At 44.3% G+C, this 19,336-nt stretch overlaps 1 protein-coding gene across 1 annotated transcript in view; it reads left to right on the forward strand.

The window, feature by feature from the left end:
* Positions 1 to 19,336, forward strand: part of abcc8 (ATP-binding cassette, sub-family C (CFTR/MRP), member 8) — a 333,471-nt gene that overhangs the window by 74,926 nt on the left and 239,209 nt on the right. Inside the window, exons 6-7 of the mRNA XM_068046867.1 lie at positions 2,749 to 2,942; positions 7,481 to 7,498. Of these exons, the coding sequence (XP_067902968.1) occupies positions 2,749 to 2,942; positions 7,481 to 7,498 (212 nt within the window). The remainder of the gene's footprint in view (positions 1 to 2,748; positions 2,943 to 7,480; positions 7,499 to 19,336) is intronic.

Genomic DNA, 19,336 nt, shown 5'->3' on the forward strand with positions numbered 1-19,336 from the left:
AGGTAGAATTTCCACTTTGAGTGCAATCAGTAATCTGGGCACAAACAGCACTAGTCTTGAGAAGTCCCCTCAAGTTTCCACTCAAACTCAGTTTCGTTTTTTCATTCATGGGATGTGGGCGTCGCTGGCCAGGCCAGCATTTATTGCCCATCCCTAATTGCCCTTGAGAAGGTGGTGGTGAGCTGCCTTCTTGAACCGCTGCAGTCCATGTGGGGTAGGTACACCCACTGTGCTGTTCGGCAGGGAGTTCCAGGATTTTGACCCAGCGACAGTGAAGGAACAGCAATATAGTTCCAAGTCAGGATGGTGTGTGACTTGGAGGGGAACTTGCAGGTGGTGGTGTTCCCATGTATTTGCTGCCCTTGTCCTTCTAGTTGGTAGAGGTCGCAGGTTTGGAAGGTGCTGTCTAAGGAGCCTTGGTGCGTTGCTGCAGTCCAACTTGTAGATGGTACACACTGCTGCCACTGTGCGTCGGTGGTGGAAGGAGTGAATGTTTGTAGATGGGGCGCCAATCAAGCAGGCTGCTTTGTCCTGGATGGTGTAGAGCTTCTTGAGTGTTGTTGGAGCTGCACCCATCCAGGCAAGTGGAGGGTATTCCATCACACTCCTGACTTGTACCTTGTAGATGGTGAACAGGCTTTGGGGAGTCAGGAGGTGAGTTACTCGCCGCAGGATTCCTAGCCTCTGACCTAATCTTGTAGCCATGGTATTTATATGGCTACTCCAGTTCAATTTCTGGTCAATGGTAGCCCCGAGGATGTTGATAGTGGGGGATTCAGTGATGGTAATGCTGTTGAATGCCAAGGGGAGATGGTTAGATTCTCTCTTGTTGGAGGTGGTCATTGCCTGGCACTTGTGTGGCGCGGATGTTACTTACCACTTATCAGCCCAAGCCTGGATATTGTCCAAGTCTTGCTGCATTTCTACATGGACTGCCTCAGTATCTGAGGAGTCACGAATGATGCTGAACATTGTGCAATCATCAGCGAACATCCCCACTTCTGACCTTACGATTGAAGGAAGGTCACTGATGAAGCAGCTGAAGATGGTTGGGCCGAGGACACTACCCTGAGGAACTCCTGCAGTGATGTCCTGGAGCTCAGATGATTGACCTCCAACAACCACAACCATCTTCCTTTGCGCTAGGTATGATTCCAACCAGCGGAGGGTTTTCCCCCTGATTCCCATTGACCTCAGTTTTGCTCGGGCTCCTTGATGCCATACTCGGTCAAATGTTGCCTTGATGTCAAGGGCAGTCACTCTCACCTCACCTCTTGAGTTCAGCTCTTTTGTCCATGTTTGAACCAAGGCTGTAATGAGGTCAGGAGCTGAGTGGCCCTGGCGGAACCCAAACTGAGCGTCACTGTGCAGGTTATTGCCAAGCAAGTGCCGCTTGATGGCACTGTTGATGACACCTTCCATCACTTAACTGATGATTGAGAGTAGACCGATGGGGTGGTAATTGGCTGGGTTGGACTTGTCCTGCTTTTTGTGTACAGGACATACCTCGGCAATTTACCTTATTGCAGGGCAGATGCCAGTGTTGTAGCTGTACTGGAACTGCTTGGCTAGGGGTGCAGCAAGTTCTAGAGCACAGGTCTTCAGTACTATTGCCAGAATACTGTCAAGGCGCATAGCCTTTGCATTATCCAATGCCTTCAGTCGTTTGTTGATATCACGCGGAGTGAATCGAATTCTCTGACGTCTGGCATCTGTGATGCTGGTGACTTCAGGAGGAGGCTGAGATGGATCATCAACTCAGCACTTCTGGCTGAAGATTGTTGCAAATGCTTCAACCTTATCTTTCACACTGATGTGCTGGGCTCCCCCATCATTGAGGATGGGGATATTTGTGGAGCCACCTCCTCTGGTTAGTTGTTTAATTGTCCACCACCATTCACGACTGGATGTGGCAGGACTGCCGAGCTTAGATCTGATCCGTTGGTTATGGGATCGCTTAGCTCTGTCTATCCTATGCTGCTTAAGCAGTTTGGCACGCAGATAGTCCTGTGTTGTAGCTTCACCAGGTTGACACCTCATTTTGAGGTATGCCTGGTGCTGCTCCTGGCATGCTCTCCTGCACTCTTCATTGAACCAGGGTTGGTTTCCTGGCTTGATTGTTGTGGTAGAGTGGGGGATATGCTGGGCCATGAGGTTACAGATTGTGGTTGAATACAATTCTGCTGTTGCTGATGACCCACAGCGCCTCTTGGATGCCCAGTTTTGCTTTGCTAGATCTGTTTGAAATCTATCCCATTTAGCATTGTGGTAGTGCCACACAACATAAAGGAGGGTATCCTCAATGTGAAGACGGGACTTCGTCTCCACAACGATTGTGCGGTGGTCACTCTTACCAATACTGTCATGGACAGATGCATCTGCAGCAGGCAGATTGGTGAGGACGGGGTCAAGTATGTTTTTCCCCTCTTGTTGGTTCCCTCATCACCTGCCATATACCCAGTCTAGCAGATATGTCCTTTAGGACTCGGCCAGCTTGGTCAGTAGTGGTGCTACCGAGCCACTCTTGGTGATGAACATTGACGTCTCCCACCCTTCATATACATATCAGCAAGCATAAGATCTGCCATGAACCAGTGCAATAGGAATTGAAATCAAAAAGCAGGTACTTCTGACTTTTGTTCCTTATTACAATAGAGTAGATAGTATGACCATGAGTCTGGTTGTGCGTTCTGCAGCTATATTTGCATAAAGAAACAGCAAAAGTGTTTGTTTTTCTTTCTGTTGCAGAAAAAGACCACTGTCTGCCCTCAGGACTCAAAGCTGATCTGGCGTGTACTGCGGCAAGCATTTGGTCATCCCATCGTTCTCAGCAGTACGTTTCGCATTCTGGCAGACTTGCTGGGGTTCGCAGGTCCACTCTGCATATCTGGGATTGTACATCACCTGAGCGCTGAAAATAAAACCTTCCGTCCACGGGTACAGTAATTTAATCTCTTTTGCAAAACACAGTTCCATAATGAATCCAGGTCGATGAAAAATCTGTTTTTTACAACTCGTGGTGATTTCCATCTATGAATAATATTCAGCAAGTGATAACGTAATACTAATTTATTCTTTGAGTGCAGGCCTGATAATTCACATAAGATCTGTTACTCATGTTCTTGTTCACAAATGGAATAGATTGAGGATTCCACAGTTCTCTGTTGAGTAAGCTGTTCCTGAAATTTGTTTAGAATGAGGACTATTACAAATAATATTAAAATTTCTCCATGCTCTGCTGACCTCACATCCTGCAGATTAAGTAAAGGTGGGATACCTTCCTTGGCATAATATTTCTATGGCCCTTGTAGCACAGCAGCTATAAGCATTTAATTATCAGTGCTCTTATAACCCTCGGTGCCATTCCTAACCGGATATTCATTCAGCTCTTTCAAAAAAAAAGCTAATTGTTGCAATATTTACTGATTTATCTGGGACTTTACTCCACATATTCATCAACTTGTCAGAAAAACTTCCATCGAGTTTCATTCCTCCTTTGACTTATTAATTTGATTCTTACATATTTCAGTTCTATGCTCACAGTCCAGGTTGGATAATTTGGATCTACAATATCTACTCCACTCAGCGGCTGGAATTTTCCAGTCCCTTTGGCAATGAGCTGGGAGGTGGAAAGGTTGACAAAATGGCACAGGAAGGCATCGGGAGGGTGCCCGACATCTTCCCGCCGCCATGCTATTTTGCCAGTGGCTGGAGAGTTGGCAGATTGGCAACCCGACAGGAGGCCAATTGAGCCACTTAAATGGCCAACTAAGGACTAAGGGGCTTTTCTGGCCACTGCGGTCATTTTGCCTGTATTGGTGGGTGCCCGCTGTCGTGTGGGGAGAACACCCAGTAAACCCTGATGGCCTCCCAGCGGTCTCTGGGGGGGGGCGGTGGTGGCGCGGGGATGAGGGAGCCCTCCTTTATGGGCACTCCAGGGAAATGGCTGCCCTCTTGGCAATTGCATCACTGGCACTCAGTGACCACACATCTCCCCCTCCTAGAAATCACCGGGTCTTGCCCATCTGACCTCAATCCACTTACCTTTTTTCAAGTGTGCCCAGCCATTCAGGCGCCATCTCCCTGATGTTGCAGCCTTAGCAATGGCCACTGCCACCGGTGGCGCTGCTGAGCTGCCGGTACTCTGATTCGGCTGGCAGCTCTTTGGGGCAGGCTGCCATCCTTAATTGGATGCCACCCTGGTGGCAGCCACTTAATTGGTCACTGCCGCCAATATGCCTCCCCGGGTCCCTCTATCAGCTGAAGAGGGATCACCTCCTGCTTTTGGCTCCAGCGGCAGGACTTCTACCACCTCCACAAAGTTCAGGCCAGAGTTTTAAAACCCTGATTATGTCTCCTTTTGATCTTCCTTTTTCACGTGAAAAGCCTTTGATAGTATCTGGTGCCAACTAATTCCTCAATTAATTACCCTGCCAATCATAATACTGTCTTTCATATATGTGATAGTTAATGGAGTCCCATCCATCCATACATACAATCTCCATATATTTGGAAGTCATTTACATTTTTTCGAAATCATTTGATTTCTTTAGAGCTGATTAACCTAGTAACATCAGCTGCAGTCTAAGATAGCATGGTTGAAACATCATGAAAAAAAATCAGTCTTCAAGAGAAATGATTAACTCTGAAATTGTGGTATAAAGGTATCAAAGCGTTAATCTTGAGAGAATGTAAAGATTACCACCCACCATGATGAGGTAAGAGATCATGTGGGAGAGTCTCGAGAACAGTTACAGCGTGGCTTTTGAAGGAGCAGCACAGGCTAGTGTGGAGTGTACACTAGACTATAAAGATTAATGTTTAAACAGCACAGTCTCAGATCCTCCCTCTGGCTAGACTGTATAGGGTGGCAAAATAAAGAACCAAATATTTAAATTGGGTCAGCGGTGGGAAGACCTGAGAAGGCTGAGAAAAGCTCCATAGAACAGATGTGTGGCTGAAAAGCAAGCAATCAGGTGAATTATTGTGCCGACGATTGAGAAATCTGGTTAAAAAAAAGCCTTTGAGGAGCTTAAAAATGTAATTTTCTAAAGGTTCCATGTGCGTGAGAGGGAAATAAGGGAAAAAAATGAAAAGCACGTGAACTGAAAAAAAAAGTCCAATAGTGAAGAGAAAAAAAGTGCTGGAAACCCCCGAACACAGAAGAGTCTCCATTAAAGTAGCTAAGCTGAAGAGAAAAAAAATCATTAAAACCATCAAACATGAAGGAGATAAACTCTAGCTCAAAAAAAGCTCTGTCAATTCCAATAGGCAGTTGTGTAAACATTTCAGTTAACTGCTTAAGCAATAGGGAAAACCCCTACAGAACCAAAAGAAAAGCAGGGAACACTGTCAAGCACTCACTACACTCCATCAAAGCAAGCTAGCTTGAAAAAAAAAATTTCTTAAAGGAGGAACACTTTAAAAAGTCCATAATTGTTTTTAAATAGATCAAAAATTGGGAATGCCAGAAAGTTTCAAAAGTCATGAGGGATCCAGTCAGACTCAAAACTGGGAACTATGGAGGAAAGTGTTCCTGAGATATAGAATTGTATTGAAATTGGACAACAGGTCAGAAACAGAGCAAGTGCATACATTATTATATTTAATTGTTGCTGTAGCTGATGACATAATAGCAAGACAACATATTGATGAAAAATCAGCCACATTGACAAAATCTTAAATGCTTGTGATTCCTACTTCAATTGGCGCAGCAGTAACAGACCAATCATACGAGGTAAGGAAAAGACCTCGGTACAAGGTTGAACAAGAGGCAGCAGGAAAAAGGTATACTGAGGTGGAGAGCAAAAGATACCTTTAAACCCTACCAGTGATGTGGTGCAAAAACCTCCCACAGACATAAACGATGTCACACCGATAGAACAGAATGTTTTTATTGCTGAAAAAACGGCATTTTGGTAAGATGTGCTGAAATAAAATATTGAGTATCTCAACCATTAAAGGAAAGGTAGTTAAGAATAGAGAGGCAAATGAAGTTAAGCAACCTCCTGCAGCAGACCAATCAAAATATTTTCTGGGCTAGATCAACGATCAGAAACAAGCATTTTGGTCAGCAGACATATATTTCAATGGATATATCACTAATTTCAAACTTGGCACAGGAGCAAGCATGAAGGTCCTGTCAGATAGAGAGCCGTGGCTTTCCACATGCATTCTGCAACCTACAGAAACTCAGTTACATGGCCCAGGAGGTGTTGTACTTGAAGTTAAGGGGAAGTTACAAGCAACACTTCAATATAAAGGAAAGCAGATATTAGAATCACTGTATGGCCTAAGCAATCAGGAGTTCTCACTCTTAAGTAGAAGAGCTTGTATTGATCTTCATAGTATAAAGAAAGTTGAAGAAGATAAACAAGAAGAATCCAGGAGCCAGGACAGAGGGAGAGTCCCTCAACCTGACCTGAGCACTGCAGAGAGTCCGGATTCCATCAGACAGCCCACACAATGCGGAGAGAACCCGCACAACACAGCATAGCCCACCATGCTGCTTAAAGACTACAAGAGTGAGAAAGAGAAGTGCAGCAAGTTCCTACATGAGTGCTACACAGAAAACTTGGGAAGAAGCAAGACCAACAAAATTGTCCTGTTCACAGACAAGATCAACCTCTAATTTCGCCCCAATTCCCAACTCAACCATGGGAAGGGTTGGTGATGGATTTATTCTTCTTTGAGGGAAGATCCTATTTAATTATAGTTGATTACTTCTCAAGATGGACCGAAGTTAAGCAGATGTACACAACAACAACTGGAGCAGTCATCAGAGCTTTACAAGAAGTTCTTGCAACACATAGTATACCTGATCAGATAGTATCTGATAATGGACCACAATTTGCAAACGACTACTTCAGGCACTTTGCGGAAGAATGTGGATTCGTTCACCTAACAAGCTGTCCTAAGTATCCACAATCAAATGGAGAAGCTGAGCGAGCAGTCAGAACCATTAAAACTATGTTGCTGAAAAATCAAGATTTCCAATTAGCACGACTGACATATAGAACTACTCCATTATTGTGCGGATTGGCGCTATCAGAACTCTTAATGGGAAGAAAACTTCGTATGCAACTTCCAATTCTACCCAAGAAATTACTTCCAAGATTGCAAAGCAGAACTATCAAAAAATACAAGACAAAGAAAAGTTGTATTGAAACAAACAGACCCATAATTATGACAGAAGATACCATACAAGAAGCCTACCAAAGTTGTTAAAAGGGCAAAAGGTACGAGACCAAAATAGAGAAAGGGTAATTCTCCAGAAAGACAAGAATCAACAGTGATCTTATCTAGTATGAATTCACAAAGGTTCTATATGGAGAAATAAAAACAATCTTGTTCCTTTACATCAAAGACGTTAATTGGTCATACATTTAAACAACTCAGTTGATGAACCGAAAATTCAAAATGCACCGAATGCTACAAACCTCAACGAAGGCCGTACAAGTCAAGAAACACAAGATCAGAGAAAGACTACAAATCTTCCACATCTTCTGACAACAAGATCAGGGAGAGTTGTGAAGCCTCCTGATAGGTTGAATCAATGAAGTCACAGACTTGGGGGAAGATGGGGTAGCATGTAAATAAAAAAGTCAATATATCTAAACACATATTGGGATAAAGATTTGGGGGGAGATGTAGTATAACGGTATCAAAGAGTTAATCTTGAGAGAATGTAAAGATTACCACCCACCATGATGAGGTAAGAAATCATGTGGGAGGGACTACAGAATAGTTATAGCATGGCTTTGGAAGGAGACACACAGGCTAGTGTGGAGTTTATGTAGTGTCTATACAATAAGGATTAATGTTTAAACAGTACAGTCTAAGAACCTTTCTGGCTATACTTTATATGGTGGCAGCATAAAGAACCAAATATATAACAGATATTATCTCTGACAATATAAGCACTCAATGATGCAATTCAGCTAGAGACTTGCACATCAGCCCCCTTGTGGATGAGACACAATCGGGTGGATTTTAAGTTGCTGATATGCTAGGAGTGGGCGTTCCAGTAGCATGCTGATAACCTGGAAGGAGGTGTAGTGCATCTGTCAGTGCCTTTTTAACCCAGCCACTGTATTAGCATATTATTTCCAGATTTCCCAATTGATTAGGTTGAGTGGGAGAGATGACGATCCACATGAGTTGATTTCAACTCCAGTATTTAAAGGGACATTCCAAACATGAAATTTGATGGATTCTGGAGTTGGTTGCAGAACACAAGGAAGTGACTGAATGGGGTGTGCAGGCTCAAAGGCTGCACCTTATTTTCACGATGCCTCGCTGGATGTGATGATGGGAGCTGTTAGGGTCCATCATGAGATATTGTCCCCTGCTGATGGGTGGAAGAAGCCTGCCAGTGAAGCCAAGAAGCCATGGCTGGAGATAGTAGAGGAAGTCAGCAGCAGGAGTGTGGTGCCATGCTCCTGGATTTAATGTCAAAAGCAGTTTAATGATCTAAGCAGAGAAGGAAAGGTGAGAACAGCAGCACATTGAGCTACATCCTGATGTGTGTATCATATTAACCCCCTCAATTTGCCTTCTCAAGTCTGCTCCATGACATCACTCTGAACACCCATCTTTCTCTGTCTATGCACTTCCTCACATCCCCACCTGTCCATCATCACTGACATCCACCCTCACCTTTATACACCTTTATAGTCACTCTCAAAAGATACTCTCCATCCATCTAATACATGCCATCACTTTCACTCAGGTTTCTTTCCTTCCTTTCAGGACAAGAGAGGACAGAACACGAGGGAGGGGCAGAGAACCAGAGGTAGGTTTCCAGCCATCTCCATGCTTACAGCTGCAAAGGAGGCTACCTTGGATGTCACCGGAGTCTTGGTGTGCATGGCCATCAGAGATGGGGAGATTGGGACCTCCCAGTTACCCGATGACAAAATTAAATATCAGACAGCGACATGGCATACAACACTGATTCATGTTGACTTGATGTCAAAGGCAAGTGAAATATGGTCACGTGCAGAATGATCACTTAAAGCATTCTTACCTTGACAGTTCTAATTCATTTCTTTCATCTCCCACAGGACCTTCAAGCATCCCACAAGAGATGGTGCAGGAGGACAACAGTGACTCCTCAGAGGAGGTCACTCACTCTGAGTATGCACCATCACAGGACTCATGCAGACCATGCATCAGTTCAGACACTCAAACTTCGGTGAGACCAACAAGAAAGATAGTTGGGTTTGCAGCTGGTGCCTCGCACATCACAAGTAAGCAAGAGCAGATGCTGGAGACAGAGACCACAGTGGAGAGATTGCATCAGAGGCCACAGGATGCTCCGAGCTCTGCTCAGGAGGATGCAGATGCTGAACCTCAACAAAGAGGATATTTCTGGACCATCAAAGAATGTGCAAAGTACTGGCAGGCTTTCCAGCCACACTGTGCACGCTTAGAGAGCAAATGGAGGATTGCGGCTCAAGCATCCATGTATGATGCTATAGGCTTTTGCGATGATTTCTTCGTCCATGAAAAGAATGGTCACCTACATGGAACAACACATATGACAATCAAATGAGTGCATGCAGCCCCTCACCAATGTCTTGCACACTGTGAATGCCATCTTAAATAGGATTAATGATACCCTAGCCTTGGCCATTCATTGCCCCACTGATCTGCAGTATGGTGCTCTCCAGCTCATTGGTACCAGTGAAGTGCGGGTGAGCTATGTGAGGGATGATGGTGAAAGGGGACATGGAAGTGGGGAATTCAGCTCAAAGCCGATTGTTAGTTGAAGTGCTGAGAAGAAGATCAAAGATTTACAGTTGTACATGGGTGTGTTGCACAATGTTAGAATGTTAAATTTCTGTTTAATTTTTGAGCCATATAAATATTATTTGTTTCCACCATTTACCTGTGTTGCTCATTTTTTATGGCTGCTTGGCAAATGGCCTTTTCACTTGGGGGGGCTGTGAAAAGGAGGCTTGGTTGTTTGCAGGACTGCTTTGTGTTGGGGGAAGGGTGGGGGGAAACGGATTTTGCATGTGGCTATCAGATGGGGGACTGGTTCAACCAAAGTGAATCTTGTGAAAATGAGAGCATCCCAGGCAGCAATGTGCACTGCTGCTGGTGCCTTGGCCCTATCACGTTCCGCCTCCTTCTCCTCCTTGGAATTGTCTGAAGAGGCGCTTTGCTCTGTGGCTTTTTAACTCAAGTCTAAACTTCACAGCTGTGCAATGTTGTGCAAAGCATAGCACACTTTGGCCATTCCAGAGACCCTGTCTGGTGAGTATTGAAGGATGCCTACAGATCAGTCCAGATACCTGAAGCGCATCTTCAGCATCCCAATTTCTTGCTCAATGGCACATCTGGTTGTCATATGTCTTTCATTATATCACTCCTAGGCCTCATTGGTTGGATTCCTCATGGGTGTTATCAACTATAATTTTAGTGGTTATATCTGAGCAGCCAGTTTTGAGTCTGCTTTGTGGTGAGTGATTAAGGAGGGTAAAAGCATCATGGTAGCTGCCCAGGAATCTTGCAAAAAAATCCTTTTGTGGTTGTACGCCAGCTGCACATTGACAGAATGAAAGCCCTTGTGGTGGATGTGGCTCCTGGGTGACCTGGAGTGATGTAATAGTCACATGCATGCAGTCAATGATGCCCTGCACCTATGGGAAGCCAGCTAGAGTTGCAAATCCAAGCATCTGCTCACTCTGGCAGGCATCACCCAGTGCCAAAGTTGATATAATTGCCCGCCCTGGGAAACAAATCATCAGTCACCTATATTATGCCACCAACTGCAAGATCCTGCAATTGTCACCAGCAGAGCCCTGGAAGGATCCAAAGACAAATAAGTTGAAGGCAGTGGTGCTTTTGACAGCTGCTGGTAAAACATCACCACCAGGTCCACTTAGCAGCAGGACTTGTTCCAGCAGGTTACAAATATCTGCCATCACCTGAAGTGAGACACTGAATGTCCTGAGATGCTGGTGTTCAGACATGGTGAGGAAGCTTATCCTCTGCCTGTACACCCTCTGTTGCAGGTATGGCCTCCTGTAAGCTGCATGTCTCTGTTCATCCCCTGTCTCCTATAGAGCAGCAGGTCTGTGAGGAATAGGCTGTTGCTACTCCTTCTGGTGCTGTTCTTTCTACTGGTGCTTCATTGGTACTTTTTAAAAATATATTCGTTCATGAGATCTGAGTGTCACTGGCAAGGTCAGCATTTATTGCCTATCCCTAATTGCCCTTGAGAAGGTGGTGGTGAGCCACCTTCTTGAACCTCTGCAAAAGGTAGGTACACCAACAGTGCTGTTAGGGAGGGAGTCCAGGATTTTAACCCAGTGACAGTTGTTATGAACACTGGACCTAGTAACATGATCATTTCTTCAAGATTGTGATTTTTAAAAGTTCAAGATTGAGTCCAGAAGGTCAGTTGACCTCTCATCCACCCTGTGAGAGGTAACCAGGACAACAGAGAGAACAGATAAAAGACTATCTTCTGTAAAACAGAGACTACAGCACCAGTACCTGGAGAACAATGGGTTTCGTCCTCCCAGACTTTTGGATCATAAAGCAAGGAGTCAGCCATTGAGAATATGCAAATGCACAAGGCAGATGTTAGCACCAGTAGCTTTGTGGAACTCAGACCACTGGTTTCTACATTTTGGAGCAATACAACAAAACTATTGAATTCTCTCAGTCCAGATAAATTGAACAGACTTTCTGGAGAAAAACAGGCTGTAAGTGAGGAACCATCAGGGTTGTGGCCTCAAACAGGCTGTAAGAAGACAGCCAATTAGGATGCGGCCTCAGGGTAAGCTGTAAGAGTAGTGGCAGCTGGGAGGGGGGGCGTGCGGGTGCAGGGTGGTGCGGGCAACACCTGCTCTCTGAAGATATATAGAGAAAGGCTGTGGAAATTTGAACCTGTTTTGAGAGTCAAAGCTTGTGGAGGAGTAAAGAGCCCACAGGATCACCAGAAATCTCATTGTCCATGTTGGAAGTGCTTGGAGAAGAGAGTAAAAAAAAAAACGATTTTTGAAAAGTCTGGGAGGTCCAACCCATTACAACTGTAAGGAGTTTGGGACTTTTAACAGCAAAAGATGTCATCATCAAAAAGGACTGTGTAATGTATAAGTGCGGTGTGAGATTTTTCAAGTGTTGAATAAGTAAAGAAAATACCTTGGTTTGTAACTTGGGAGTATCAGCTACTTACAAAGTACTATTTAGTTAATTGGGGATTTCCTTTCAGTTTAGTTGTTATAATAAAAGACATAAAACGTGAAATCTTGTGTAATTCATTAAATTGTTCTGGGGGTTCATATCTCATATTTTTCATGTTAACAATCTCTCTGAGGTTGTAACACAGTGAAGGAACTGCAATATAGTTCCAAGTCAGAATTGGTGTGTGACTTGGAGGGGAACTTGCAGGTGGTGGTGTTTCCTGGCATCTTCTGACCTTGAAGAACAAGGTCAGATATCAGCAATCTTAAAAACAGGAAGAGTCATTTTTTAAATTCAGTCAAAAATGCAATATCTTAAGAATCACAATGCTGTTACTCAAATGCCAATAATAATGAAAAACAAGACAGACACACACCTGTGGCCATTTTCATATTTCTGTCCTTAGATGGAGCTTTCTTTTGTCTTTTCTGCCTCTCTCCCTTTCCTTAATTCAATTGATCAAGGTCGGGTGTTGCACATGAGTTCTTAATGAGACACATGCAGCTTTGGAACCGTAAGTTGCCGACCCCTGGTCTCGGTGGTAAAGGTTGAGGGTTTGGAAGATGCTGTTGAAGGAGCCTTGGCAAGTTGCTGTAGTGCATCTTGTAAATGGAAGACACTGTGTGCTGGTGGTGGAAGGAGTGAATGATTTAGTTTAGTTTAGTTTAGTTTAGAGATAGATAGTTTAGAGAGATTTAAGTGATGGCTGGGGTGCAGCTCAAATATGCTGCTTTGCCCTAGATGATGTCGAGCTTCTTGAGTGTTGTTGGAGCTGCACTCATCCAGGCAAGTGGAGAGTATTCCATCACACTCCTGACTTGTGCCTTGTAGTTGGTGGACAGGCTTTGTGGAGTCAGGAGGTGAGTTACTTGCTGCAGAATTCCCAGCCTCTAACCTGCACTTGTAGCCACAGTATTCATATGGCTGGTCCAGTTAAGCTTCTGATCAATGGTAACCCCCCAGGAGGTTGATGGTGGGGAATTCAACGATGGTAATGCCATTGAACGTCAAGAGCTAATGATTGTACTCTTCTCTTGTTGGAGATAGTCATTGCCTGGCATTTGTGTGGCGCAAATGTTACTTGCCACTTATCAGCCTAATCCTGAATGTTGTCCAGGTCTTGCTGAATGCGGGTATAGATTGCTTCAGTATCTGAGGAGTGGCAATGGTACTGAACACTGTACAATTATCAGCAAACATCACCACTTCTGACCTTATGATGGAGGGAAGGTCATTGATGAATATAGGAACAAACGAAATAGGAGCAGGAGTCGGCCATTCAGCTCCTCAAACCTGCTCTGCTATTTAACTAGATCATGGCTGATCTTCTACCTCAATGCCATTTTCTCGCACTATCCTCATATCCCTTAATATCTTTAATATCTAGAAACCTATTGATCTCTGTTTTGAACATACTCAATGACTGAGTCTTCACCACCCTCTGTGGTAGGAAATTCCAAAGATTCAACACCTTCTGAGTGAAAAAATTCCTCCTCATCTAGTCCTAAATGGCCTATCCCTTATTCTGAGACTGTGTACCCTGGTTCTCAAGCCCCCAACCAGGGGAAACATCCTTCCTGCATCTACCCTGTCGAGCCCTGTAAGAATTTTTTATGTTTCAATTCTTCTAAACGCTAGAGAATATAGGCCCAGCCTCCTCAATCACTCCTCGTAAGACACTCCCGCCAACCCAGGAATTAGTCTGGTGAAAGTTCATTGCATTCTCTCTATGATAAGTATATCCTTCCTTTGGTAAGGAGACCAAAACTGTACACAATACTCCAGATGCGGCCTCACCAAAGCTCTATATAATTGCAGTAAGACATGTGGCGCAGTGGTTAGCACTGCAGCTTCACAGCTCCAGGGACCCGGGTTCGATTCCGGGTACTGCCTGTGTGGAGTTTGCAAGTTCTCCCTGTGTCTGCGTGGGTTTTCTCCGGGTGCTCCGGTTTCCTCCCACAAGCCAAAAGACTTGCAGGTTGATAGGCAAATTGGCCATTATAAATTGTCACTAGTATAGGTAGGTGGTAGGGAAATATAGGGACAGGTGGGGATGTTTGGTAGGAATATGGGATTAGTGTAGGATTAGTATAAATGGGTGGTTGATGTTCGGCACAGACTCGGTGGGCCGAAGGGCCTGTTTCAGTGCTGTATCTCTAATCTAATCTTTACTCCTGTACTCAAACCCTCTTGCAATAAAGGCCAACATACCATGTACCTTGCCAACTGGTTGCTGCACCTGCATGTTAGCTTTCAGTGACTCATGAACAAGGACACCCAAGTCCCTTTGGACATCAATCTCTTCCCAATCTCCCATTATTTAAGAAATACTCTGCATTTCTGTTTTTACTACTGTTAACCATGGCGCGGAGTCAACTCCCCCTTGTCCCCTTTGTTCCCTGCACCCACTTGATCCTGGCCGTCACGTGGGACTGAAGTCCTCTTAATTCAGGCTCAGGCTGGGTGTTTGGGATATCGGATTTCAAGAGAGCCACCCTCCAGCTTAATCCACAGCTACAGTTGATGGCTTAGTACAAAGAGGAAGAACTCAGTCCTTTCTTTAACTATCAATTTACTTTATTCACGTTGTTGTACAATGTAAGAATAAGGCTTATACACTTAGTTAGACAAAAGCATGCAACTCCAACTGAGTTATACAGTTAATAACAAAACTAGCTAGAATTCATAATTACACCCACTAGGTTCCTCTGACCTTTCCCTGACCTAGTCACAGAAAACTTAAGGGTAATACCCGAAAAAGGGAGTGTTAACGCTGGCCAGGTGTTCCTTTCTCTCTCTCTTCTACGTCGTCGCCGCGTTGCTCACGCAATGTCTTTCGCTTCCACGATGGTTTGTCTCCGGAGTTTTCGCTGGCTCTATGCCCAAAAAGCTCTATTCTTATCCTCTCTCTTATCTCTCCAAATCTGAGCTGTCTCTTTCGGTTGGTTTAAGCTTGCTCACCTCGTTCACATCTCTTAATTGGCCCAGGTCCAAAGAGCCCGGTATCACACCGTGTCCAAATAAGGCTTTTCCTGTGATCGATCCTTTGTCTTGTCTCATAAAGTAATTACTTCAAACTGGTTCTTACCAGCACAGGCCAGTGTCTGAGCTCCAGGTTACTACAGGTCAAACAATCCAAGCAGTTTGTGACTGATTCTGTATTTCTTGCAGCCCCTGGCCAACACTACCAAAGTGGAAAACTTCACATTTTTCCACATTATATTCCATCTGCCATGTTCTTGCCCACTCACTTAGCTTGTCTCAATCCCCTTGAGGCCATTTTGCATCCTCCTCACAACACATTCTTACCTAGTTTTGTGACATCAGCAAACTTGGAAATATTACATTTGGTCCCCACATCCAAATCATTGATATAGATTGTAAATAGCTGGGGCCCAAGCACTGACCCTTGCGGTACCTCACTAATCACAGCCTGCCAACCTGAGAATGACCTATTTATTCCTACTCTCTGTTTTCTTTCCATTAACTAATTCTCAATCCATACCAGTATATTAACCCCATTTCCTTGTGCTTTAATTTTATTTACTAACCTCTTGTGCGGGACCGTATCAAAAGCCTTCTGAAAATCCAAATACACCACATTCACTGGGTTCCCCCTTATCTATTCTGCTACTTACATCCTCAAAAAACTTCAACAGGTTTGTTAAACATGATTTCCCTTTCATAAATCCATGTTGACCCTACACATACCTACCATTATTTTCCAATGTCCAGTTATCACAACCTTTATAGTAGATTCTAGCATTTTCCCTACGACTTGCTCCGGTTTCCTCCCACATGACAAAAGACTTGCAGGGTGATAGGTTAATTGGCCATTATAAATTGCCCCTAGTATAGGTAGGTGGTAGGGCAATATAGGGACAGGTGGGGATGTAATAGGAATATGGAATTAGTGTGGGATTAGTATAAATGGGTGGTTGATGGTCGGTGCAGACTCGGTGGGCCGAAGGGCCTGTTTCAGTACTGTATCTCTAAACTAAGCTAAACTAAACTAGACTGATAGCAGGCTAATAGTTCTGTAGTTCCCCGTTTTCTCTCTCCCTCCTTTCTTAAATAGTGGGATTATATTTGCTACCTTCTAACCTGCAGGAACCATTTCAGAATCTATAGAATTTTGGAAGATGACCTCCAATGCATCCACTATCTCTACAGCCACCTCTTCCAACACTCTGGGATATAGCTCATCAGGTCCAGATGATTTACCAACTTCCAGTCCCATTAATTTCTACAGTACTACTTTTTTACCAATCCATATTTCTTTCTGTTCCTCATTCTCACTAGTTCTTTGGTTCTCTAGAATTTCTGGGAGGTTTTCCATATCTTCCTCCGGGAAGCCAGACACAAAGGTTGGAATTTTATGTTCTCCCCCGTGGCCGGTTTGGAGAGGATCCACCATCATTCCGCCTCTGCCGAAATTTAGTCCGGGGCGGAAGGGCCTGTGAACGGCCTGCCTGCCCTGTCGCCAATTGAGACCCTTACCTGGGTAATTAACTCCTAATTAAGGACCTTTTACCGCCACAACTGCAATTACCCGTGCTGCGGGTGGCCCTGTCATCGCATGGGAAGCACAACACGAAAAACCGAGCGGGCTGCTTCTTGGCTGCAGGGGAGGGGCGGGGGGAGGGTGGTGGGGTGGTGTCCCTCGTTCAAAGGCACTTAGTGCCTGAACGAGGGACCCAGCATCAGGAAGTGTGGGCCTGCTGAGGGCCACACCCCTGCCCTTGCTGCTGACCCCCCAACCCCTCCTCCGTGACCCCCACTCCGCAAGACCGCTCCTGCCCTGACTTACCTCGATCATGGTTCCAGCGCCGCTGCTCAGTGTTTGATGGCTGCAGTGACAGCAGCAACAACCGCCTCCGCAGTGGCGCTGCAGCTGCCGGTCTCTGATTGGCTGACAGCGCTGCAAGGCTGGGACTTCCAGCGGCGGAGTCCACAATAGTATAGAAGTCCCACTGCTGTCCAGTTAAGTGCCTGTTTGGCGCTAAATTCAGTGGACCTTCTGTACAAGAGCTGGCATGGAGATCTCACCATTGATTCCTCCCGCTTCAAGACCCCGCCATCAGCACAAAATTCCACCCAAAGTATTTGTTTAGTTTCTCTGCCATTTCCTTATTCCCCATTATAAATTCTCCTCTCTCTCTGCCTGTAATGAGCCCACATTTGTCTTTGTTAATCTTTTCCTTTTCACATACCTATAGAAGCTTTTACAGTCCGATTTTATGTCTCTCACTAGTTGACTTTCGTATTCTATTTTTCCTTTCTTTATCAGTTTCTTGGTCCTCCTTTGCTGAGTTCTAAAATTCTCCCAACCCTTAGGTTTACTACCTTTTTGGCAATTTTATAAGCCCCTGCCTTTGACCTAATACAATCTTTAACTTCTCTTGTTAGCCACAGTTTGATCACTTTTCCTGTTGGCTTTTGTGCCTCAAAGGAATGTATATTTGTTGTTAACCATGCATTAATTCTTTAAATACTAGCCAATGCCTGTTATCATCATACCTTTTAATGTAGTTTCCCAATCTACCACAGCCAACTTGCTTCTAATACCTTCCTAGTTTCCTTTGTTTAGATTTAAGACCCTAGTTTCAGATTGAACTACATCACTTTCAAACAGAATGTAAAATACTATCATATTATCGTCACTCTTCCCTAAAGGCTTCTTTACAATGAGATTATTAATCAGCCCTTTCTCTTTGTACAATACTAGATCTAAAATAATCCATTCTTTAGTTGGTTTCTCAACTGTTTGAGAAAACCATCTTGCATACGTTCCAGGAATTCGTTCTCCACAGCATTAGTTCTAATTAGGTTTACCCACTTTGTATGTAGGTTGAAGTCCACCATGATTACTGTATTACCGTTGTGTTACAACCAGCTGAGAAAGAGGTCTAGGGCTCTCTTTCAGCCTTCATCTAGTCTTACTGTAACAGTGTTTTATTTTTTAACACACTGTGTTTTTAGCTCCCCCTTGGTGAATCCTTGTTCACTGCTTTCCAATTATAAGGCAAAGAAACCAGCACGCAAGCACACCACACACAGGTTTTCTTAGGTTTAAAGAAGAAAGGTAAAATTTTATTAAACTTAAACTTAAAACTCTAATTTGGTTAACGCCTATGGATACAAGCTGTGCCCCATGCTAGCATGCATACGTGATATGCACATGCAAATATAGACAGAAAAATAAAGTGGATAGGTTTGAGGCAATATCTGAAGAGTTTTTGTTACGGGTCTTCGAGCTCACTGTAGAGTCCTTGTTTGTAGGTAGATCTTGCTTTTCGTTGGGGCCCAGCATTCTTCTTAAATCTTGTTCACAGTAGGAGACTTTTCTCTCTTGGGGTTCATGGGTCTTCAGTCGGTTTTTGGAGTTCCATGAGAAAGAGATGGGAGTAGACAGGAGAGGCTGTGGCGAGCCAACCAGGAGAGGTCTTTTTATTCCAGGAGCAAAGAGCTTTCTGCCAGATCTCAGTTCAAATCTGTACAATTCAGAAAAAAAAACCCAGACTGCCAAGCAGGTTAGTCATGTGACTAACTGATCTGACCACGTCTGTTTGTGGATTGTATTGGAGCAGGGGATAGCTCCTTTGTTCCCAAACACTGTCTGATAATATGCAAAAATGTCTTTCCAGCTAGAGGCCTGGCAGCCCTTGTAATAGGCCTTCTCTTCTTGCTAGCAGCAATTTGAAATTTAATGTCCATGTGGCAAAATCAATATGCCTCATTCTTGGCAGGTGGGGCCTGCATGACACTTGTTACATGCACCTCTAATTTCCTAATTTATACCATGCCCTACATTACAACAGCTGAAGATGGTTGGACCTAGGACACTGTCCTGAGGAACCCCTGCAGCAATGTTGTGGGGCTGAGATTAATAGGCCTCTAATGACCACAATCATCTTAATTTGTGCTAAGTATGATTCCTGCTGCTGCTGGTACTGAAGATGCTGCTGGCCATCTTGGTCCTTGTCTGAGGTCCAAAGGAAAACAGCAGAAGCAGCAGCTATGCTGATCTGATAGATCACAGCTCAAAAGGGGAGATCAGATATACAAACCTCCAAAATTGTGACTATTAGCTCCAAAGTTGGGAATGTAACCTGTAGAATTGTGAAATAACTTC

Source organism: Heterodontus francisci, chromosome 14 (genome assembly GCF_036365525.1).
Source record: "Heterodontus francisci isolate sHetFra1 chromosome 14, sHetFra1.hap1, whole genome shotgun sequence".
Classification (NCBI taxonomy): Eukaryota; Metazoa; Chordata; class Chondrichthyes; order Heterodontiformes; family Heterodontidae; genus Heterodontus; species Heterodontus francisci.